The following is a 26,133-nucleotide window of genomic DNA, read 5'->3' as shown; positions in this document are numbered from 1 at the left end:
ATGGCAAGCTGCGTTCATGATTGGAGGCAGTTTGTTCAAAACGGACCAATCCTGCAAACTTTGGAAGCCAACCTTAGCCAATGAGGATGCATTATGGGAAATCGGACAGATCCGGGTTGATCACATGACTATAGAGATACTGTGTACCGATTTGCATGACTTTTGGTTAAAAGCTGTAGGTGTAATGGGAAAAAATGGGTTTTGCACAAATCGGCCTCCTGGTGGCGCTATAACAGGCTCATGTGAAAAATGTGGGGCAGAGGTTCTGAATTGGCATCCAGGGAGTGTGTGTGCACAGTTTCACAGCGACCGGGCCAACGGTGCCTGAGATTAGCTGGTAACACACAGACAGGACACACGGACACACGGACGGACGGAAGGACGGACGGAGGGTAAAACATACTCTCTCGCCATGCCTTTCGGCCTGGCGGAGACAATAACGCCAGTGAATGTAACCTTTATGCGTCGTGTCTTCTTTATCCATGCGCTGTTCTTCTTGAACGTACGACTGCACCACTAAATGCCCATAAATGCTGCTTCTTTTTACTCTCTTGTTTCCCCCTAGCTGTCCTCCTGCTCTTTCCTGCTTCTGATGAGCTTCTGTCAATCCACCCTTAAATGCACGAGGCACTTTGTCCTGACCTTCAGTCGCACATCCTGCCTTTTAATGGCGTCTATGTGCAAGTGTGGAATGTGAAATGAAAAGAGAAAATAAAGGGAGCATAGCCTTTACTAAACCGTTGCACTGCTGGCTTTTACGGAGCGAAAATGATCAGCGGCATATTAGCACTGAGGAGGTGGCAGAGCTCGAGTTAAAAAAGGATAACATTTCTTAAAAGCCCACAATGTACAGCTTCAACAGCTCTTTATTTCTGTGAAAAGACCACAGTGCTGCCGGCAACAGACACAGTGATGAAAAAGCACAGTATGTTTGAGTGTAAAAAACACTTTTTCCAGTAGAAACAAGACTAGGTCAAAACCTTGTATTTGCTGGACCCCGGGGGGTATAAAGGATGGATGTACATTAACAACTGGAGCCCTACAGCAGTTGTTATCAACCAGGGGCTTGTGACCCCCCGAGGGGTCGCCAAATAATTTGGAGGGGTCAACAAATGCTTTTCTGAATGTAGCCTACCATTTAAAAAGAAAATATGAAATGACTTTCATCATTTTCTGTATTCTTTTCAGTCCAAGCACAATCAAGAAAATGTTATTGTAGGTGTGTGTGTGTGTGTGTGTGTGTGTGTGTGTGTGTGTGTGCGTGTGCGTGTGCACGCACGCGTGTTTGTGCCTGGGCACACTGACAGACCAATCACACTGGCTCCGCGGAGTAAGCAAGACAACAGTGGATGGATTTTGCTGTTACATCCATCAAAAAGTAGATGCCACACATCTGACACTCTACAAGTAAGAAACTCAAATTAGGTAACACAGCAGTTTACATTCACAAAACAATGCAAATACCAGCAGGAGTTTTAACAATATCGATTCACCTGCCATGTTATGAAACGGATCAGCCCCAATGAGTACTGTGCACTGAAGTTCTGACACATGAAAGCTTAACGCCAGTGAAAATGAAGAGGAAGGATATTGCCCCACCAAACATCCAAATCAGATTGATTGCCAGTGCCACATGAAGCCTGGGATCCACATTGGAACCACGCTGTTCCCATGGGGACCCCAAGATCCACATGATTTGATTTTTTTAAATGGCTGTAGGTGGATAGACTTTTGGTTATTTTTAAATTTAGAGAAATCAAGAGTATGGAAATCAATATCGAACAAGCCTAGCCACAGTAACACCTACTGCAGTAGGTAGCCAGAATGGTGTAAAGATCTGATCCAGCAGTGTTTATGAACCAAGTGTTCGAGTGGAAAGACTCCTGTATACGGTGAGCGATAGCCGAATAAGCGTTTGTATATCATGTGTGAAGGTGCTGCTAACGAGGCCTTTATGGGATTATGGGCAAAAAAACATAATAAAAGTACAATAAACAAGAAACTGCTAGGTCGGTCGGTCGGGAGCTCTCATCACTGCTGCCTTCTCGTATGGCATCACCATCTTCCTCAGACAGAGGACAGAAGGACAGACAGGGCAGAGGTAATAATGGTGCCACATGTAGTTTATGGCCCCTCCCCTAAAACAGTCATATTTACCACATAGATCCAACATGTGTGTGTTACTAACGCCACCCTAAGCAACATTTTCAAATTGCACACATTATCTCAAATTCTACCAGGCATATTGCCATGAAACGTAATGCGCTTATGCGCTCACAAAGTATGAACTGATTTTGGTGATCCCATGACCTTTCCTCTAGCCCCACCCTAAGGCCAAACTTCCCACTTTATCACCGCCACCCTTACGCCAAAACTTCCACTTGCATAAGTTGTCTCAAAATCTAATGGGCAGATTGCCATGAAACTTTCTGAGTACATTCATTCCTGGGGGAAGAATCCAAAATATTTGAGTGAACCAATGACCTTTCCTCTAGTGCCAGGCTTTCAGGCCAAAATGTCAACTTTGCACACAAGATATTTCATAACCTGATAGATAGGCAATTTGCAAGATGAACCTTCTGCCAACATTTCCAGGTGGGTGTAAGGAGCAGCATGGCCACTAGGGGCTGCTAGTAGTCTTATTCTTGTTTACTACTTGAAGACAAGTTTCCAAAGGCTTTAACACAGGGGTCTTCAACGTTTTCAGGCCAAGGACCCCCTAGCTGAGAGAGATGAAGCACGGACCCCCTCTATATTGTATAAAATTGTGTTTCAGATAAACTTTTGCTGCTCTTTTTTCTCTCTACACCTATAACTCTTTGCCAAAAATAGCCGATCTACAAGCTCTCAACGCCTCGCAGCGCGAGGCGTTGAGAGCTTGTAGATCTGCTATTTTTGGCTAAAAGTTCTCCTCAGAAAAGGGATGCTAGGGTTCAAGTGGTTAAGGTAAAAAAAATAAATCATATCACACAAAGATTTGGCGGACCCCCTGTAGTAACTCTGAGGACCCCCTAGGGGTCCCGGACCCCCTGTTGAAGACCCCTGCTTTAACATATTAAAGTATATATATATTTATATATGTGTGCAAATAATCTACTACAAATATTGCACTTTCAAAATTAGCACTATAAATGAGTAGTGACAAATACACCATCTTGATTCTTGACAAAGTGCAGGTGAACATTTTATCCAGGAATATCTAGAAATATTTTGAAGTGCATGATGATAAGCATGTGATAACATCACATGAGCTATATATTTTTTGCCTTTTGAGGATTTGTAGAAGTAAAAATGTGCAATACCTTCTTCTCCAGCGTTTCTAACTGTTCTTTATAGAAGGCTGAGATCGTTGACAACTCCCTCTCTTTCCTCTCCAACAGTCTGGCCTGAAAGAGAGAAAGAAAGTAAGAATGAGAGACAGACATAGACAGGGGAGGGGGGGGGGGGGGGGAGAGAGAGAGAGAGACAGGAGAACACAAGCACAACAGATTTCAGCAAAAAAGCAAAGAATGACAGCTTTACAATTATTCTAATAATTACAAAAACAATCAGGTGATGGAATAATTCATGCTGATTAACTACAGTGTTTTGTTTTTTATATAAACTTGGCTCATACATTGTGACACTATTGTAATGTCGACTAGCATTGAATATAGCAAGTAATCCTGCCTTATACTGTTGCTTAATGAATCTCTCTAAAAGCAAGAAGAACACAAACAGAATGTTTTTGTTTTCTTAACAACAAATACATTCACACCATTTCATTTGATCTCTAGGTAGGTAATGCAATTCAGGGTGTGAAGTTATGGCTCCACGATGTTCTTTTACATCCCTATGATGTGCATTACATTTCAATAGCCGTGTAGCTTGTCGCACATTATCCTCTACTTACTACTAGACATAATAACAGACAGAAACACATTAAAATCATAAACAGTACACAAACCCCTGTGATCCATCAGAACTTCCGAGACCAATCAGGTGGTATATATTATGACTGGCACAGTGAAGCAGCGGCTGATATGACGAGGTTGGCATTAGGATGAGGTGAAGCGCTTTATGCCTGCTGTGCCAAGCTGTGCCAGGCAGAAAGTTGGCAGATTGGCTGTAAGAAGGCCCACAGTCTAGGCTATGGCGTAGCAGCATGCAAGCACAGGAAGTCAGGAGGCAGGAGACATCAGAGAAGAAAAGAACAAGATTGTACACTGTGAAAACAAGTCACCGGCTCAGCTTAAAATAAATGGAACTCAGCTCTATGGTGGTATTTTATGTGAGGAAATGACAGTTTGAAACTAGAACTTGAAATTTACATGATTCAGCCCAAAAAAAACTTGTTTTTACAGTCAGCTAGAGGCGTTGCTCTAACCACATTTATTGAAAAAGAATTTAGAGAGAGAATTGAATTATTTCATGTCAAAAATGAAATGAATCTGTATCATAGATGAAATAAAATAAAATAAAAAACAGAATAAGATGATGAAAGTTGTAGCAGCACTGCAAAGAGAACACAGAGATATGCACAAAATTATTAGCAAATGTTAGACACTGGCAAGCATTGCAATGATCATAACATGGCAGTGATTCTACTATTGAACACATTTCACAGACTCTTAAGATGGCAGCCTTTTCAGTGAAGCTGAATTTTGATGATTTGATGGAGCAAATATTGGACTCAGTTGGACTGAATTGCAGGGAAATGAACTCAACTGATGCATTGTGGGCACAAGTATTATCAAGAGGCTTAACCAAGGATCCTTAGTGCACCGTTTGCATGCAAGACTGGATATGTGGTCACACATTTTGTGAAGTCCTCATTAAACTGTATTGATATTGCCCACTGATTGATAATAACTCATTATTATATATGTTTACATTATTTAAACAAGCTATATGCACTTACAATCTATAAACTCTAGCCCTGCTGTGATCCACGTTTGATATTTACTTAAATATCAAACTGCTGCTGCATGCCCTGAGCCTGAGATAGCTGTATAGTGAATGCAAGCTGCGCATGAACACGAAACCAGTAGTGGCAATGAGAGAGCTGGCCACATATGAAGATAAAACCAGTAGTGGCAATGAGAGAGCTGGCCACATATGAAGATAAAACCAGTAGTGGCCATGAGAGAGCAGGCCACATATGAACACGAAACCAGTGGCGGTAATGGGAGAGCAGTGACTGCATCAACAGGACATGGTGCATGAGCACAGCAACGCTGCCCGGGAGGGAGGAGGAGGCATGCAACTGGGATCAATGGGGTAAATATTCCTATGTAGTGAAAGTACATCTGAAAGTACAGTGTGACGTCCGCACACAGACACACACACACACACACACACACACACACGCACAGACATAGAAACACAAATAAACACAGTTGCACATACACCCAGGCATGCAAGAGCACACATACACATGCAACCACCGCTGTTTTATGCGGTGGCGTAATGGTGACTGATTGTGTATTACTGTGTAGTGTGTGTGTGTGTGTGTGTGTGTGTGTGTGTGTGTGTGTGTGTGTGTGTGTGTGTGTGTGTGTGTGTGTGTGTGTGTGTGTGAGAGAGAGAGATATGGATCAGCTGGGAAACAGCCGCTCCCCTGGGAGATCAGCTCATCTGAAACGCTCTCAACTGATACGGTGGCAGTCGGGCAGAAACCATATAAAACGGTTACTTTTCAGGAGAGGGAAACGAGAACCTGTGTTCCAATGGATGCAATTTAATTGTTATTTAGTCACAAGCTCTCCTTAACCACTTAGATTGTATCTACTTCGTTGACCGGGGATCCCTAGGGGTCTGTACTTTATCTCCTTTTTTCCTTCCCCGCTCTACACCAATTCTCTTTGCCGAAAATAGCCAATCTACACACTACACAGATCTGCTAGTTTCACAAAATGTTCAACTATCATGACATGCCCAGGCCAGAATAGGGTTGATAGGGTTCACGTGTTTAACGCATTGAGACCTGAAGCCGATTCTACATGTCTCCTAAATCTCAACAGTTTTCTGAAAAAAACATATATCAGTGGTGCTCAATCTTTTTCATGTCAAGGACCCCCAAAATGATATGTATTTGGCCGCGGACCCCCATCAAAATATTTTGTTCCAGGGACCCCCAGAAGCAAAGATTTGAGTTTAAAATGTTTGCTTTAAAAATATATATATATTCAAAGATTTGCACACATTTTCACGATTTTTCAAAAATAGCAGATATACAAGCTCGTAGCGCGGCACTCGGTGCCGCGCTACGAGCTTGTATATCTGCTATTTTTGAATAGCCCAAAGTGTAAAATAATGCTTTTTAGCTCAAATCTAAAAATGAGACAGTTCCAGGTCTCAATGGGTTAATACCATTCATTAATTCAATATTTATAAACAGAGAGACGTAACCACTATCACCACGTCCCTTTTGGGTATGTCATTATAGGACAAAGTGTCAAATTATTTTTCCAAATAATTTCAGAATAAAAAAAAAAGTCGAAATAGCAGATCTACAAGTTCACAACATGTTGCATCGCGATTCGCTACTTTTGGCATTGGCAAGTATAATGGCATTCGTTTATGAAAAAATATGGAGATACAAGGTTTCTGCCCGACAGCAATGATGTTCACATGCACACTCACACAAGTACACGCGCAAGCTGACAATGCATTTATTATAAACCAATCTAATCTTATCCCAACTTTACAGCCACACACGCGTCTCCCAAAAGAGCACGCCTGCACATCCCTATATTGTGTTCAATGCATTTACACACCCATTTTCTTTCCATGGCAGCTGTTTGATACTTAAGGACTGTGTGTGTACGTGTGTACGTGTGTACGTGTGTCTGTGTGTGTGTGTGTAGGCACGTTGTGCGCGTGAAAATCACCTCTGCCGGCAGCACAGATGATGTGTAATTTTCTAGCTGAATACCTCCCAAAGTGTTGTTGTGTGGAATGGTGGCAGCGCCACACTCAGAGCACCGCTTTAATGCACAATGAAAACATGACATTTGAATAGAGGAGAGAGCGACAGAGAGAGGGAGAAAGACGTTTGGGGGGGGGGGGGAGAGAGAAAGGCTAAACAAAGTATGGAGGTAGAGAGTAAGAAAGCTGAGGAAAAAGGCAAAAAAAGCAAAGACAACAAACACCCCTTGCCGCTTACCCAGGCATCCAATTCTGCTGGCTAGGAGAGAGAGAGAGAGGGGGGGGGCAAGGCAAAGGGAGTGGCAGCAATGGAAATGGATGAGGGGGGGGGGACGGGGGACGTGGTGTAAAACAGTAGGTGAAAAGATGGGGTAAATATAAGTGTGGTAAAAGAAAGACAAAGATATAAATGACAGGAAAGAGACGAAGGACAGGATAGGAGGAAAATGAGAGATCACACAGAGGGAGCGAGAGAGGAAGGGAATGAGGGGGAAAGAGTGAGGGGAAACGTGGTTAGCACAGTCGATCGCAAAACCGCCCAATCCCATTAACACAGTTTACATGTATAAAGCCTACAGACTGTCATGTCTGACTTATACGCTGTAATGCGACCACATGCTCACAATGTGGCTGCAGGTCAGGCTCATAACCTACAGCAGTGGTTTTCAACCGTTTTCATATCAAGGTCCATTATTTATTCGGCATTTGAGCCACGGAACCACCATTTGATGACATTTAGCCCCTCAAGACTCAAAACTTAGATAACAGGCAAACGTTGATCAAAATAACAATTCTTCAATTAAGTAAATGCAAATTTTTGACAATAATTTAACTCTTGAGAGAGTGAAATGAAACCAAATGGACCCGTAAGGGTCCATTTGGTTTCATTTTACACTCTCAAGAGTTAAAGATCTATAAGGGTCCATTTGGTTTCCAACTCTCCATCATTTAGCTGGGGACCACCTGGAACCCCCTCATGGACCACTTGGTGGTCCCCGGACCACTGGTTGAGAACCACTGACCTAAAGGTATCGTGGATGGCATTCCTCCTTTCTCTCGCTCTTCTGCGTTTCCTGCATTTTTCTACACTCACTGCTATCCAGACAACTTGAAATGGCTTGAACACAATCGACAAAAAGACATACATCCTTCACATCGACCTCCTCCATACGTTGAATTCTCAAGTAAGAATATAGATCGAAATTTTTTTCTCTCCGGCACAATGACAGGGTGACACAGGTTAATAGAGACATGTGTCTTGTGTACTAAATGAGCTGGGGAGGAGGAGAGGATATTGTAGTCGCCACACATGCAACTTCAACAAACAAAGCCATTATCATGGCGGTGTTACGCTATTAAGTCTTGATGCAAAAGAAGCGAAACTGCTCCCGATGAACGGTGACAAGGAGCAAGGAGTACTGGGAAAGGTGGTATACACAGAAGAGAGATGCAAAAGCCAAGACATTTCCCCCAGGGACAGGTAAATTGATTTTCCAGCAAGTTACACTGTGTTTAGACCTAAACATGTCAAGTGACATTCACGATTTCACAGTGTAGATTGACAGGCGGGAAATGGCAGAGAAAGACACTTTGAGGCGAGCGAATCATTGTAATATAATAATAATAATAATAATAATAATAACAACTAGAATTCATATAGCGCCTTTAAAAAAACAAGGACGCTTTACTTCAAACAAACTAGCAAGAATACAGCAGGTTATTTATTCATGTACTATTCAATACCACACTCTACCACCTAGATGACAGCACATCTTGCAGGACATTATGTTCATAAAAGAGCATTATAGAATATGATTGTGGACTGAATTGTTGCCCCTGCCTATATGATGCGTGATGGCACCAATTCACAGAGATGCGTATCATGAATAAAAGTAGCACTATGCCATGTGCTATTGCTGAGTTAACGGGCAAATAAAGTGGTCCAGATTCACCATTGTGGCAATATGTTACATATTTTAAAGCCACATCAAGAATGATATAGATTTATAGCCCTATTCATTTATTATGCACTTTGTGGAAGCAGTCATAAAGTGCACTATAATGTGTCACAATGCATCTATTACCACTTCCAATTACACTCAAACAAAGAACCATAATGTGTGTACACGCGCACGCACGCACTAACACACACAGGCACACACAAACATCTGGGCGTGTCTTTCCTTTCCCAGTCAACATAAATGCTCTCAGTCCAGCAGTAGGGACGCTGAATAGAAAGGGATAGATTAGAACAGCGGGCGGGCCTAATGTTGCCATGCCTCATAAAAACACCATTCAGCTAAATGAGGTGAACTCACACAGCATAGTCACTGCACTCTGTGTCCCTCTGTGCGTCTGTGTGTGTGTGTGTGTGTGTGTGTGTGTGTGTGTGTGTGTGTGTGTGTGTGTGTGTGTGTGTGTGTGTGTGTGTGTGTGTGTGTGTGTGTGTGTGTGTGTGTGTGTGTAATGGTAATGTGTGTAACGGATACAGCCGATGCCATCTGTTTAACCTCGCCACTCTTCAGTGGCTGGCCCCTAACTGAATGTGCGTGTGTATTTGTGTGTGTATGACCCCTAACCGAGTGCTCACAAGAGTGTGGAGGGCCCATTTACATAGATAATTTGCTCTGGAAGAGGAATGGAGGGTTTGTTGAAATACGGGATACTCACGACCAAATTGTACATACACCATTGAGTTTGATGGAATCCATGCGCAGTTGCAGACAATTCCATAGCAAGCTCAAACATTGCTTTTCCTTGCCGGGTCTGTGTATCATTTTGGGTTTGGGGGTTGAGGCTCAGGAGATATGCATAGTCAACTGACTGAGCAATCACCATGACCAGGGACAGTTCAATACAGGCACCTTGACCAAAACTATTGCTAAAATCTACCCCAGCTAATGACAATTTTGGTCATTCGTTTTTTGTTTTGTTTTTCTTTTGTTTCTTACATACTTTTATGTCTAGCAGCAGCAGTATGCGTAGCCGCTTCCTTTTCATTGTCACATTAGCGACAAGAAGGTGTGTTTATCGACAGAAAAAGGGGGCAAAGTTTCAACGGTAATAATCTAAACACACGGTTATCTTAATATTTTAGTATCTTGTGAACGTACGTGTATCATTCCTGCTGTAGCAATTAGCAAAATATGGTCTTGTTTTAATGAGTTACTCACATGCAATACAATACAATTTTGCGCAAAAGGTACAAAAGCAAGCTGAAATAATAACACTGGTTACACAATAAAAAGGGTGTTGATTTAAATCTGAAGAGAGTACTAATGGAACCAAATTAATCAAATGGTAAGGGTCCATTTGTACACTATTTGGAGTTAAAGGACCACCATTTTCAACCATGTCTTTGTAAAATTGGTCCTCACTAACGCTCATTATAAGACGCCACCATATCTGTATATTCAGACTGTGTCTGTGAGGGGGCTTTGGACAGTTCGGAAACCCACCTACCAAGTGACATCATCAGTAGGCAGGTTTGGTCATTTCAAACAAGATCAAACCTTTTTTTCTAATGCAATAACAATGGCTTCTATTTCAGCATTCTAACTTTACAGGAAGAGAAAGGCTGTAGTTTCTATTAGCTTGGAATTACCATCGATGCTGTCATCAGTAGGCAGGTTTCTCAACTGTCCACAGCCCACCTCTGAGACAGAGTGAGTAGATGGCCATCTTATATTGGGCATTAGAAAGGACCAATTATATGAACATACGGTTGAAAATGGGTGAAGTGCCCCTTTAAATTAAAACTGAGGATTTCATAGTGTACTTAAACAAAGATGAATTTACATTTCTGTGCCCATAAATGTAAATTAATATCATCTTCATGTTCTGGGATGAAGTGTGGGGCTGCATTTTCTGTGTAATATGGCAGTGGCTCTGCGTTGCTTCATGCCCACACCATGTCTTTCATTCTAGCCTGGCATTTAATGGGCAGTTAATGGGCTCTGTCTCTCCCATCACATAAGCCGTAAGCCACTTGCCAGTGGGATGCTGTGGATGGGTACCCCCCCAACACACACACACACACACACACACACACACACACACACACACACACACACACACACACACACACACACACACACACACACACACACACACACACACACACACACACACACACACACACACACACACACACACACACACACGCAGGTGTTTGTACATGTATGCAGAGTCAGATACATATCAATATGCACACTGCATGCAAAGATACATACATAAGCGCACACACACACACACACACACAAACAGACCACTGAGGTTTCAAGTCTAAATTGAGCATGAAGCGTTACCACTCTGGTGCATCTGGTGACCCTCGTGGTACAACCACAGCAAACATGATTCAACTAAGAAAACCCCAGAAAATCAAAGGTATTGAGTTGCCGTGTGTGTGTGTGTGTGTGTGTGTGTGTGTGTGTGTGTGTGTAGAGGAACACAGAGAGGACGAGACCTTTTGGTCTCACACACTGCTGCGCACGGAAAGTAAACGCTTCCTTGGAAATCAATTATGTAAATGCAGAATTATGCAAATAGCACATTTGAATAAATCTTTGTGTTTGGGGACGAGAGGTTTTGGCGTCGCTTTGCTCTTAGTGTTGGTGTCAGGACTGGCAAAAGGGAGAGAGAGAGAGCGAGAGAGAGAGAGACAGAGCGAGACAGAGCGAGACAGAGAACTAAGTTGCAAATTAGTCTGGAGAATATCACTGGCAGACTATGTGCAGTCAAACTACTGATTTGGATTTGTAATGAGGGAGGGAGAGAGAGAGAAGAGAGACAAAGACAAACATGAGAGAAATAAAGAGATCTAATTCACTGACAGCATTCTTCATATTATAGCAGTCTCCATAGGTACACAGCTCCATTTGGTTCCATTTGTACACAATTACAACGGATCTACCAGTCTTAAACGTGAACCTGTCGATGTGGAACCTCTCATTCAAACATGTTTGTTCATACAGCACAAGCATATGCAAACAAACATGCACACTCAAATAGACATACTTGTGAATGCATACTTGGACGCACACATACGTGCGCATGCACATTCATGCCCGCGCAGGTTATATTCATGGACAATCAAAATCTGCTGGAAATATTTTATTTTGATATGGTGTCATAATTATGCATAATGGCGATATGGCACACTCACTATAGAAAATAAAAACATGGCACTTCAATTCAAAAAGGTTGCCGACCCCTCGTCTAGCTGTTTGCTCATTAAATGTGTGTTCTCCTCACATAGCTGAAGGAGGCTAAATGAATTAGCAGTTCATCATCGGCCTGCTTTCCCACCATAGACTGTCACCATGATAGAGAGACAGAGACAGAGGGAGGGAGGGAGAGAGAGAGCGAGCGAGGGAGAGAGAGAGGCGTCTGAAAGACTTTGAGGTGTGGAGTGGAGGAGAAAAGAACGTTGAATGTGAAACACAGAACAGAGGGGTATGTGTTTGTGCACTAATTAATTTCAAAATGCTTCCACTTTCTCTGTATAAATTATAGCCAGGAAACCCAATCTGGTCTATCAAAAAAACATCAACACAAACATGTTGACTGTTTTCATCCCAACTGTTCCCATGGTTTCAGGTCAGCCCAAGTCTAGCTACCTAATGTTGAAACATGCCGGTGTTGTGTCAAGATTTGTTCTCTGGTGATGTTTAGGAATTAGGGTAGAGATGGTTAAGTTCATGAAAGGGTTTGGTGTTGCTATGGTCAAGGTAGCATGTGGGAGTGCCAAATATAAAAGAACCAGGGGAAGAAAACATTATAAACACTAGAAAAGTGTGCTGCTCAGAGTGCAGATCTCCACCAGGGTGAGTTGCCTACCCAGTCAGTCGTTTGGGAATGGAATAAGTAAATCTGACTGATACATCTTCCTCACTTTACTCCAGAGATAATGCGTATGCTCATTTTGCTAGGATTGGATGGCTTAGGGTTGAGGACAGAGTACAGCAACTTGCTATGGGCCTGGTCTTCAAGATACACCACAACATTGGGATCCCCCTGTACGTCAAAATACTTCCTAAATGTTAATGAAGTCCATGATCATAACACCAGAGGCAGCTCCACAAATCATGTTCAACCCAGATTTGGCTCAACAAAGGGAATGAACTCGTTCTCATGCTATTCATCAAAAATGTGGAATGCCCTACCCAAAGGAGTAAAGGAGTGTAAAACCCTACTAACTTTCAAAACTGCCTTAAAGTTACACCTTCAGGAGGCTGCAATTGAAAGATGGCCCCTGTCCAAGTCCTAACCTATCCCACCCCCCTACCCCCCTCCTCTCTCTTTCTTCTTTTGCACATATTTTTCACTCTTCATACCAGTAACCTGTAAACTGATTGTATGACATTCTATAGTAGTGTGTATATCTGTCTGTCTCTTATATGTCATCATGATTTGTGTGCGTGGGGAACTCATTTGAAACAAGCTCAGTGCTTTAATGAGTCTTCCAGTTTAGTAGACCTCGTATTGTGAATTTGTACTTCCATGTACTGTTGTTCTCATGTCTTACTAAATAAAGTACATCAATCAATCAAACCAATTGTGTGAGTTTTAGACAGAAATTAGTAGTAAAATGTGTATTTTTAAGTCTGGCACAAATTGCCTATATCAGTGTTTCACATCCATTTTGACCATTTTTCTGACAGGGCATACCTTTCATAGCCAAAAGATCCCGGGGCACACCTAGATATACGGTGTGTATATGTATATTTTTACACTCTGTGTGTGTGTATGTGTGTGTGTGTGCATATATACTAGAAGTTCGGGCCGCTACGCGGCCCGAACGTCTAGCGTGACGCGTCGTTCACTTTGCAGTGCCACCTTACAGGCACCTCACAGTGTGAGAGAGAGTTTTGTGCTCTCCTAAATCCACGGCAGGCTTTGAAAGTACCCACTTCAGAAAGAGGTGACGTGCATCACCTCTCCAATGACCAAAACCCACTTTGTGATTACTCAGACCTGGTATGGCAGACCTGTGGGGAGTGTGCAGTGGTGTACAATGTGAAAAGATAGTTGAAATCGCAGGAGATGAAGTTAGCAGTTTATTTGTGTAAAGGGTGGATAAGAATGAAATGGTGTGAAAGACAGTGGCGACGTCGTCAGGTCCACAGGTTGTCATGGCAGAGCCTGCAGAATGGGAGAAAAGGAGAAGGCAGGAGTCAAGCAGACAATGTGAGACGTCCACCATGGATCATGTGATAGTGAAGGCAGTGATTTTTGTGTGAAGTTGTAGGCATTGTTGGTTATGTTGAGCAATGAGAAATGACACATGGAAGAATGCAACAGCCTTACCTCAGTGGGGAAGAAGCACTTTTGTGAAAACCACGTTTTCCGTGACGTTTTCAGTGTGGTTTTCCTGCTGGTGTATGGCATACTTTAGGCGTGCTGGGTCACCCGTTCTTGAGCTGGCAACATATAGTTGTCCGTGAGTGAAGACAGGGGATCGAAGCCAGACCCCAACTGTTGTAAGTGTCTGGCCTTGTGATTTGTTGATGGTGGTGGCGAAAGCAGTGCGGACTGGAAACTGTCGCCTGGCCCAGTCAAAAGTGAAAAGTCCAGCATCTGGGATGATGACTTGAATGATGCAGATTTATGCAGGCTGCATATTCTGCTTAAAGAAGAAACAAACAAAAAGCGACAGAGATATATGCCATATATGGGCATAAAAGGACACATACAAACAGATACATAGATCCCCATATATGGGCATGAAAGGGAAACAGACAGACAGATCCAGAGATCTCCATAATAAAGTCAAAACGGGTTCAATGTGATGTCATGCTGTCGTGAGATTACGCCACACTGGCGTTGTGTCCATATTCGGGACGACCGTCTCATCGTCACTGGTGTATGGCATACTTTAGGCGTGCTGGGTCACCCGTTCTTGAGCTGGCAAAGTTGTCCGTGAGTGAAGACAGGGGATCGAAGCCAGACCCCAACTGTTGTAAGTGTCTGGCCTTGTGATTTGTTGATGGTGGTGGCGAAAGCAGTGCGGACTGGAAACTGTCGCCTGGCCCAGTCAAAAGTGAAAAGTCCAGCATCTGGGATGATGACTTGAATGATGCAGATTTATGCAGGCTGCATATTCTGCTTAAAGAAGAAACAAACAAAAAGCGACAGAGATATATGCCATATATGGGCATAAAAGGACACATACAAACAGATACATAGATCCCCATATACGGGCATGAAAGGGAAACAGACAGACAGATCCAGAGATCTCCATAATAAAGTCAAAACGGGTCCAACGTGATGTCATGCTGTCGTGAGATTACGTCACACTGGCGTTGTGTCCATATTCGGGACGACCGTCTCATCGTCATCGTCGTCTTGGTAACAGGTTGGTTTGTTGTGATGATGTAGTGTAAAGTTTCAGACAGACAGTAAGAGTGATGCAGTGTTGCATCACTCTTGCCAGATTGCAACGTACATACATACATACAACGGACAACCGACATGGCGCAGGATTCAAATTGTAAGGTAGATATATATATATATATATATATATATATATGTAACGCATTAACACATGACTGAATTAACGGCGTTATGTTTTAGCACATTGATCATTAAAAAAAACGCCTTTTTGATCGTTTGAAGCATCCGTAGGTCCATTCTCCGGATGGCTTCCAGAACTGAACACTCCCTCTGCACTTCTAAACAATCACAACGATTGGGGGGCGGAATCTGTTAAGGACAATCTCTATGTTTGGGATTCACTTATACGGCCATCTCAACCAATCACAGCGACTGACTGGGAAGGCGTAGACATGGAAGCGCTCTACATGAAAACTACATGAAAAACAGCGGGCGTGCGTTCGTCTGTGCACGGTTGAAATTTTACACGGCACACAGAGGGCACTCTAAAGTGCAGCGGAACCCTGGTTGAAAAACACAAACAACCCGAGGTTGATTTTTTTATCTCTGTGTTGTTATTCATGTCCTCACTGTTTTACTATTATTTTAATGTTGTTTTATGCTTTTGCTTTTCTTTTTTTGCTTTATTGTTAAAGTCGTTGTACTTTTCTGTAATTGTATTATTGCTCTGTAAAGCACTTTGAGCTGCATTTCATGTCATGAAAGGTGCTATACAATTAAAGTTTATTATTAGAAACATTTTTGGTGGCGGTTCGTCCTTGGCCTATTAGGAATGTAAGTGCAAAGTTGCACGCCGATTGGTCCAGTGTTGCCGGAGATTAGCTGCTCACAGACACACTCATGCACACAGACACACGGACCGACGATGGACGGATGGACAAACGAACGGACGAACGGATGGGAGCGAAAACAGAATCCAAAAATGATATGCTTATTCTACATTAGGCCTGATTTCTTTACTTTTTGCAAAACATATCACTTAAACCACGCATAATGTAACTGCGATAGTGTACAAATGGAATTTGGTTCCTAACTATCAGTCATGTAGCTGTGAACACGCTGGAACCCCATCATGGATCCCTGGTGGTCCCCGGACCACACGTTGAGAACTAGTGCACTAGGAGAACACATGTTGAAGGTGAAACACAACACCGGATCTAAATCCCTGCAGCGATCAGTCCTCCCACAGAAACATATCAGACATGTTCAGTTTGTTGAAATTAGCTTGTACGTCAAACATCGTAGGACCCTAGAATTTGAATCACATTCTGACTTCTAGCTACAACAACAACATTATTTCCCCACGGAAACATATGAAAACATAATTTTTCCACTGGCCAATAACTCCTGTGCCTGCTGTCTCATTACATTATAACGGCTTACCGATCTGAGAGGAATTTCACTCCTACGCATTTGGCCTTCGGACCGCCAGGATTATAGTGCTAGGCGTTCTACCTCAGCCGAACGGATCAAAATCCCCTCGGCCGGTGGGTGCTCCGCTTGTCAGCAATTACCACGGCTAGACACTACGGGAGCTTGTGTGTGAAAGAGAGAGAGTGTGTGTGTGTGTGTGTGTGTGTGTGTGTGTGTGTGTGTGTGTGTGTGTGTGAGAGAGAGAGAGAGACAGAGAGATAGGGTGCTTCAAGCGACAGGGCTTAGCGGCTTTAACATGCACAAAAGATGTCAAGTCTGTGATTAGACCAGCTGATAACAGGCTTAGCCGTGTGTGTGTGTGTGTGTGTGTGTGTGTGTGTGTGTGTGTGTGTGTGTGTGTGTGTGTGTGTGTGCGCGCGCACACGTGTGTGCATGCGTGCACGTGTGTGCATGCGTGCACATGTGTGCGTGCGTGCACGTCTTCAGCACTATTGCACGATTATTTGGCTACCTGTGGGAAAGACAAAGAGATTCAGAGATTGTGTGAACTAATGTTTTAATGCTGCTCCAAAATATCCCTCAACTGCAGACATAAAAGACTTCACAACACTGAGGGCCGATGCTCTCCTATACTCCTAATCCTTTTCATCATACACTTCCACACATTACAAACCTGCATATTTTGTCCCGTAGTCCACTCCCTTTTCTTTTTTCATCCCTCCTTCTCCTTCTCTCTCTCTCTCTCTCTCTCTCTCTCTCTCTCTCTCTCTCTCTCTCTCTCTCTCTCTCTCTGTCTTTCCGGCTGCTGAGTTTTGACATACTGCCTCCAATTCTCTTCTCTCCACCGCAAATCTATTCCTCTCCTTCTTCGGCTAACAAGCAGACAGTGCTAGCTGTATCTGGCTGGCTGGCAGAGTCATAAATTTGAATCCATTAACATACCACGATCCAGGTATCTGCCCTCCGTCTTTTCATCTCCCCTGTCTGTCCACATTCCCCAGCAGCTAGCTATCCTCGTGCTGCCATGTGCTAGCTACTGCAGACAGTGCCAATAACTGCAAAGCACTGATTTATACTTTGCCATACGATGGTGTCGCATGCCCGAAAATAGCCGATCGACAAGCACACAATGCGTTACGGACGCGACACGTTGTGAGCTTGTAAAGCAGCTATTTTCGGGACACGTGACGTGACACCGTCGTATGATGAAGTATATATTAATCCATTAAGACCGGGAATGCATCTGTGTCATTTTAAGATTAAAAAATGGCAGATCTACAAGCTCATAGCACAGCACCGAGTGCCGCGCTATCTGCTATTTCTTTCTTTTTTTATCGTGAAAATGTGTGCAAATCTTTGAATATATATATTCAATTTAAATCGAACATTTTTAACTTTTCTGGGGAACAACATATTTTGAGATGGGGGTCCGTGGCCAAATACATATCATTTTGGGGGTCCTTTCAGTTTGAGAACCACTGATATTATAGCAACATACGTTTTTTTCAAAAAACTGTTAGGATTTAGAAGACATTTGTAGAATCCCCAGAAGCAAATATTTGAGTTGGAAATATATATATTCAAAGATTTGCACAAGAAATGTTCACGATTTTTCAAAAATAGCTGATCTACAAGGTCATAGCCCTCAGTGCCGTGCTATGAGCTTGTAAATCTGCTTTTAAAAAAAAATATATATATATATATTATAGCCAAAGAAATCCAAAATGACACAGATGCCTTCCCTGGTCTTAATTGGTTAAACATGAGGCTGGTGAGAGAGATTCTTCACCGCATGAATGTTCATCGGAAAAATGTACAAGCTGAATTCAGGTGTATGGGACTTGGGAGACATACAAATATAGTTTATTCATTAAGAATATAAAATGCTTTTTTAGAAATGGGGATACTGCAGGTTGTTGAGGCCCGAGGGACATTAATTTCATTCTGAGAGTGTACAAAAGTTACCAAATGGACCCATAAGGGTCCATTTGGTTACATTTGTACACTCTTAGAAATGAAACACTGATGTGTGTACAGTTGGTGCATGTTGAAGCTTGTGTGTCTATATTTGAAGCGATATGACAGCTGATGTTTAAACACACCATAAGTCAAGCCCTTAAGAGGCCACCTCCAGGTCAGTTTTACTGTTTGTTTTTATCTATTATAGTGTGGTAATTTTGGGTAGAAAAACAAAAAAACAATGCATGCATAAATCACAGTTCTTATATATAAGACACAGGCAACTCAATAGACTTTTATACATCCATATGCTATTGCTGGATTTGAGAAACGTTGCTGGAATCAATACACCCATCTGGCCATTCTATTTATCTGTACAAATACAAGCACTCTGGGCCCTATTTTACGCCAGGTGCTAAATGGCGGCAGGCGCAGCGAAATGATCATTGCTAGTTTACAACCAATACAGTTGTCATTTTCCCACCCGGCCCCCATGTTGTATAATTACCAAATGTACTTAGCTCATCTGTGCACTGATGATCTGGTCTTAAAACGAGGTGTGGTCTGGCGCATTGCTATCTTAACTATCTTAAAGAAGTGGTGCCATGGTTTTGCACTTTTTCAGTTTTTCATGTGTCTATGAGGTTGATAGAACTTCATTAAGCCCCCTGGTGGTGTTTTATGGTGTTTTATGTCTTCTCTGACTATTTTGAGTTTCTACCTGGAGGCTGAAACCTTGAGGTCAAACGTGCCAATAGAAAAACAGCGCTTTAGTGACATAGTAAAAACATACCCTCCCCCTCATTATCATAACACAAGGTGTTATGTGGGCATGAGGAGGAGGAGGGACTAGGACAGGTGGGTGGTGCTAAGGTGGTGGAGGAGGTGCTAAGGTGAGAACCAGGTATACTTAATGAACTGGAGGCGTGTCCACATAAAAACATAATTTTAACACTTTCTGTACACTTTTTTGAAAAAAATCTTCCTCCTAGTTAGTATAACCATAATACCTGATGATTATGTTTTTGGGGGGGGGGGGGGGGGGTCACTGTAAATCACGGCACCCCGTCTTTAAGAACAGTGAGAAAAGTCAAAAAGTGATTGAGACAGACCATTGACACAGTGACGGAGCAGGTATGTCCTGTCCATTTAGAGAGCGCATTAAGGCCTTGACTACACGTATATGGATATTTGAAGAAAAAAAAATATTTTCAATCTCTGTTAACACACATTGAGTGCCAGGTACTATCATCCAAATCATCCTCAGAGTGCCAGCGTTTTTATCATGTCTTGGCGATATTTAGACAGCTGCAGAAGCCACAACGAGGACCCGGATGTAAACAAAATATGTCAAGCCACATTCAACTCCCCATAACTATGGAACGGACTATTGCGACTACACCCCCCACCGCGATTCTCTGCGACCGCCCTACGTCTTTTGAGGTGATCACCGGGAGGATTGTTATGAAGAATAATTTGTTATAATTTGATGACCTGCAGAGTCTCCTACTGAGTCTCCTACTGACCAATGACCCGGTCATCAAATTATTGGCTCAGGAATGCGACAAAAACAAAACATCTCCATGAATTCAAGGCTTCATGGGGTGTGTAATTGATAGAAAATGAGTCACTGTTTGGGTGAACTACACCTTTAAGACACGTTCTGAGCTTGTAGATCTGCTATTTTTTTTTTTTACCAAAATATTTATCCCGCGATTTTTGTAACCCTTATCCTGGACGCTACACTCCCCTCACCAGCCTAGGGAGGCCAGGGCCGAGCTCATGCCTCCTTCAATGCATGAGAGGCAACTGACCTTCTTGTCACCTGACAGGGGGGAGTTTCCCTGGTTGGACGTAGCACGTGGAGGGAACACGTTATTCCAACTTCTCCTCCATCAGGCGCCCCGGCTGTCAGGGGGAGGCGGTATAGCGACCAGGATTACTACAGAGATTATTACAGGATTACTACATGTTTTTGTGAGGGTATTAACTACCCTGAGAGATACGGGGAGAACATGCTATATATAGATCTGCTATTTTCACTATTTTTCCACAAATTTCTCCTATAATGACATGCCAAAATAGGGACGCCAGGTTGAAAGTGGTTACATTTTCAAAGAGCTGAAAATGATGATAGCCTCAATACCATCCCCATATAAGAGCCTCCTTACTCTGGGGATACAGCATGGAGGACTCGTCTCTCCCTATCCCTAACACACATTCAGTCACATACAAGTATAGACGGCACAAAGAGGAAACATTAAGGGAGTGAAAAAGAGGGAGAGAAAATAGAAAAATCAAGAAGGAGAGGAGAGAGAGAGAGAGAGAGAGAGAGAGAGAGAGAGAGAGAGAGAGAGAGAGAGAGAGAGAAAAAGAAGTATAAAGGAATGGAGGAGGAATGAGAGCTGGGAGAATGTGGTACCTGGCAGCACATGTTGCTGTGCTGTCTGTCTGCACTCGAATCAATCCTGCTTCATTCCCTTTAGTGGAAGTGTTATGCTTCAACACTGCCATCTAGTGGCCGCCCAACAAATCACCCGTTGTGGGCAACCAGAGCACTGATCTGTACTGTTGAAATGTGGTGATTATCCTCCATAGCTATCTGAAATGATCAATCACAATGCATCCCAACCACAGGAACCCAGGAACCCCCCCACCCGAAACAATTAAGGAATCAAGGAACAGCAAGCATTTGCTTGAACTACCCATTGCTGAGCTTAAAGACCCCCTCCAGTAGTTTTTAGCAATTTTCAGCCGTTTGATTCCTAGTGTCATACATTGATTCCAGAGGCACCATAGACTATTTGTGATAAAAAAAAAGTGTGTCTTTGTTTGTTTTTCCAAGCTCCTTCTGAAAAGTGTTTTGGCTAAAACCGATATCATCCCCACTGACACGCCCACTTTGAATCGACCGAGAGAATCGACCTGCTGGCCTTCCGTGATTGCCCTAGTGTTGCCAAGGTGTGATGTATGACTTCAAACCACCTGCGGTTCGGTGAGAAAATGTGGGTGAAAAGCAGAAACTAACACCCGTCTATGGTGTCCCAGAAAAAGCATGTCGTGTAGCAGTGTTAATGGCATTCTCAAGTGGCCGCTTCTCATCGCAGATGTTTCACTGCAACTGGGATTTTTCTCTCCCATCTTTGAAAACCGCTGCGCTGTATGGCTTCACAACAGTAAAAAGAATACCAATCTGACCAAAGCCTTGTGTGTCTGTGTATTTTGACCGTAATTTGCATGATTTGCAACAAGATAAGTGCAGGTAACCGATTAACAGAGTTCAAGAGATTACTGTGTGGATGTATAGCAGTCTGGAACAGCTTGTAGACAGGTGCTAGTCAGGAGCACAGCAGCCATGATACAGTGATTCTCAACAAACAGAATGACGTTTGATCCAAGCCGCATGTCGCAATGACCCCTGCACTGCACCTAGTTAGTAGTATGATTGCTTACAGTATGTGTCCAATGATATTGGAGGTCGTTGTTTGTTTTTTGGAGGATCCTATTTTTATGCATATTGTGCCTTTAATGTTGTATGTAATATCATGCATGGCATGAAAATTACCCAGCGAGATTAGACTCAGTTGAACTGAATATTTGAGGAGCCTACTACATGGTAGAATCCTGAGTATTAATTTACCCTTGAGAGTGTAAAGATCTACTCTTATGGGGAAAAAATGTACACTCAGGATTATACAGTGTACTACTGCAACATATGCTCCCATTGATCTGTATGGATCTAAAAGCACATTCCACAAGCGTGTGGCAACCATTCACCTGGAACCAACACACAGCAACACAACAGGTATCAAAAGCCTATTAATATCAGCCATCCACCCCAGCAGCTCCTGAAACTCAATTACTTAAAGCAGACGCTGGTTCCTGTGTGTGTGCGTGTGAGTGTGAGTGTGAGTGTGAGAATGAGTGTGCGTGCGTGTGCGTGTGTGAGTGTGTGTGCGCGTGTGCGTGCGTGTGTTGTTCGGCACTCTGAATGCCTGTGCATACTAATAGTGGTTTATTTGTAGCGGGGGGTGATACCTCCGAGGCAGAGAGAATAGAGAGTGAAAGAAACGAAAGAAAGAAATGCGGGAGGTGCTAATGAACGAACGAAGAGAGGATATGTCACGCTGCTGCAAGTCATTTCAATGAGTTCACTCAAGGGGTTATATATCCTCACTCTCACAATTATACAAGGAATTGGATTTGTAACATCAACGTACTGATGAATACAAAAGAAGGTGCTACCTGCAAACCGAGTAAGATTCCTAGTATATTTGAATAATGGATACGAGTTCAATGATCCCTCTACGACCAGGAAGAGGCTCTCAGTCCATTATGTCAAGAACAATCTGGCTGTGTAAAAAAGTTTCTATCCTAGTGCTGTGCATGTCCAGGTCGGGCATTGCCAGATCATCAGTGATCTCTGCCTATAGATAAGTCTGGGGGGCTTCTAAAGGCAAGATAGCTGCTAGAACAGCAGCTAACAAACCTACACTCATCGCTTTGGAAAACAATCATGTCACCGCCGCAATAGGAGGGACCAGCCTAAAAGGCTTTTGATTGGTTCAGCAATGAATTTTCTTGAATACGCTCCGCCCAGTTTTAGCAAAGAGACCTGGGAGATTGTCCGTCTCAAATTGAGCGAAGCATTTAGAGACTGACAATGCACACCCTAAATACCTTGATCTGATACCCAGACATGCATTTTATTAATAGCTAGTTTTCATCGCACAAAAAATATATGATTTTAATGCATATAAAGTAAAATATTTTCATGTATTTTCTTGCATCTCTACTCTGGTTTATTCATATTCTTCTTATATCAAAATCCAATTATGTTTTCTTTAAGTAAAACATAAGAACATATTTTGTTTTACAGTAAGAAAATACTTTTGTAGGCTTGAACCAACTAATTTTAACCAATCATGACATCCAACCATCACTCATTCTTCCACTGCAAATCTCCACGTTTGATATGACACGCCCACTTTTCAACATTCAAAATAAGTTCCTCCCACTGTGTCATGCCTGCCTGTCCCTTTTCACTCAGAAATGAGTCACAATATGGCAGTTAGATACTGTGTATCTGTGTATCTAAATATGTACATACTACATACAGTACATACATAAACATGCATACAGCCTCAGCTTTGACAGTGTGTGTCCAGGCAGGAGTGAATGGCTAATGTGAGTGGTTGTGACAGGCAGCCTGAGGAAGAGTTGATGGAGCAGGCTGAGATGTCTGACAGGGGGGTCTGGTCCCACATCTCACTCACCTTCTCCTCACCCCAACAGTCTGCATGCTACCAGTATGCACTGGAGGACAGGCTTGGAGTGTGAAGCCAAGGTGTCTCTGTTTGTGTGACATGTATGTGTATGTGTGGCATGGTGAGGATGGCAATGTGTGCATGTGTATTTTTTTCTTTTTTTGTGTAGGGATGTACAATTAATCGGCCATTATATCGGTATTGGCAATATCAGCCTTAAAAATGCAATATCTGTATCGAACCGATATCAAAATAACGTATCCGTTGTAGACGATATGTTATAATTTTATGCTTGAATGTGAAGCTGAAAAAGCCTTTTTTGATAATGAAGGCTGCACATTCAATCAAGTGTTTTCTGGGGAAGCTTTCAAAAGAGTCAACAAGTTGGAAAAATGTTAAGTAAAAGTACTAAATGTAAGTTGTTTGAAGTTTGCATCTGCACCCAGAATCACAGTTACTGTATAATAGGTGTAAGGTTAATCCTAAAGGAAACTTGTATTGGATTATCAGTATTGGCCGATTTGACCATGCAATTAATCAGTAATTGGATATCGGCCAAAATGTGTATATCCTGCATCCCTATATAGTCTGTCTTCCGCTCTGAGAAATAAGGCAGCTCCCACTCTATTCAAAGAAGACTCTTATTCGGTGGAATGGGTGTGGGCGCGCATGTGTGTGTGTTGGGGGGTGGGGGGGAGAAAGAAGCTTAATTTGCCTTAAATTCTACAGCTCCTTTCTGACCAGCAGAGGTTGCTGTTTATAAACACAAGACTACATCAGACCAGAGAAAAAAAAAAAAAAAAAAATCTTTTGATGGCATTTTATGGCCATCAACTGGCAGAAATACACCTGTACGGTGTCTCTTCATCTCCGCACGCGCACACGCACACACACACACACACACAGGCAGGCTGTATTGACTGGACCTGTCAGTAAATGTAGAAAACAAGGTTGGGAAGTGAGAGCCAGCGGAGTCTCGTTGCGATGCGACATCATTAAACGCTGGGAGCCAGTATCAGTGAACTCTAGGCCAACGGCTTCATTCAATAATCGTTACAGCGAGCTGGCACACCAAAATACGCTGCGGGACGAATCAATTGTATGAGAGGGGAGGGGCGGGGGTGGGGTAATGGGATGACTCCAGAGCCTTTCGTTCCGAGAGACAGTGAAGCGGCCACCTCACGCTGTGTGACAAAAACCAAGGAGGGAATCGCTAGCGACTGCAATTAATGCTCAGTAAATAGATCACTGCTCATCACGACAAGAGATCAGTACCGCTCGCTCCAGGGTGAGCGCACGCGCACGCGCACACACACACACACACACACACACACACACACACACACACACACACACACACACACACACACACACACACACACACACACACACACACACACACACACACACACACACACACACACACACACACACACACACACACACACACACCAAACATCACCAAACAAAGCAAACATCCCTGCATTTATGTGTCCACACAGCACATAATATACTGGTATGTGCGTGTGCTGTGTGCAAACATATAAATTCATACAGAAATCACACACTACACATCTAGTGTCAAGCAGGACACACACACACCATCTCTATGCCTTTCTATTGGCCATGTGAACACATGACCACTAGACACATGCACACACAAACATTATGCACACACGAGTCGACCAACCTCTGTGTCATCCTTGCATTACTGTCCCAAGTGTGTTGCCATAGATTAGAGCCGAGATGTCATGTGTTTAGTCAGCCATAGAAAAGCTGCTGTGTGCTTTGAAAAAGACCACTTTCTCTATCAAACCAATCCCATCCAATCTCCTCTTCTTTTTCATCTCCCAATCCCCATACCCACCACTGAGTCACAGTTACGCTCATGTATGCCGACATTCTGACATGGATGTGTGTCAAAGCCTTGTGCAATACAAGCACATTTCAAATAGCTTTGGAAAAGTAGGATTTCTTTGCTGCCATATTCATTCTTTTTTATTTTTTTACGGTTTGGTCCCATCATAAGTAATCTTCTCACAATGTATTCACCATTATACCATGGCCATGTAGAACGCTAAGTTCTGATTGGTCGGTGAGTGTGCAGTAAGATAACCGAATGGCTATGACATCATCACCTTCTAAATGTATTTGCATATAATAACTGTATTAACAGTTATTTGCCAGCTACAGCCATCCTTAAATACTACATGGATTTCAATATAACTTT

The 26,133-nt window shown here is 42.8% G+C and overlaps 1 protein-coding gene across 1 annotated transcript in view; it reads right to left on the bottom strand.

The window, feature by feature from the left end:
• The window catches only part of chchd6b (coiled-coil-helix-coiled-coil-helix domain containing 6b), a 78,165-nt gene that overhangs the window by 43,195 nt on the left and 8,837 nt on the right, over window positions 1–26,133 (bottom strand). The window contains exon 5 of the mRNA XM_084062445.1: window positions 3,303–3,386. Coding sequence (XP_083918571.1) covers window positions 3,303–3,386 — 84 coding nt within the window. The remainder of the gene's footprint in view (window positions 1–3,302; window positions 3,387–26,133) is intronic.

The sequence above is a fragment of the Gymnoscopelus microlampas genome (assembly GCF_963454915.1).
Source record: "Gymnoscopelus microlampas genome assembly, chromosome: 7".
NCBI classification, from domain to species: Eukaryota; Metazoa; Chordata; class Actinopteri; order Myctophiformes; family Myctophidae; genus Gymnoscopelus; species Gymnoscopelus microlampas.
The sequence above is the reverse complement of the archived record's forward strand: the minus strand, read 5'-3'. Positions and strand labels throughout refer to the sequence as shown.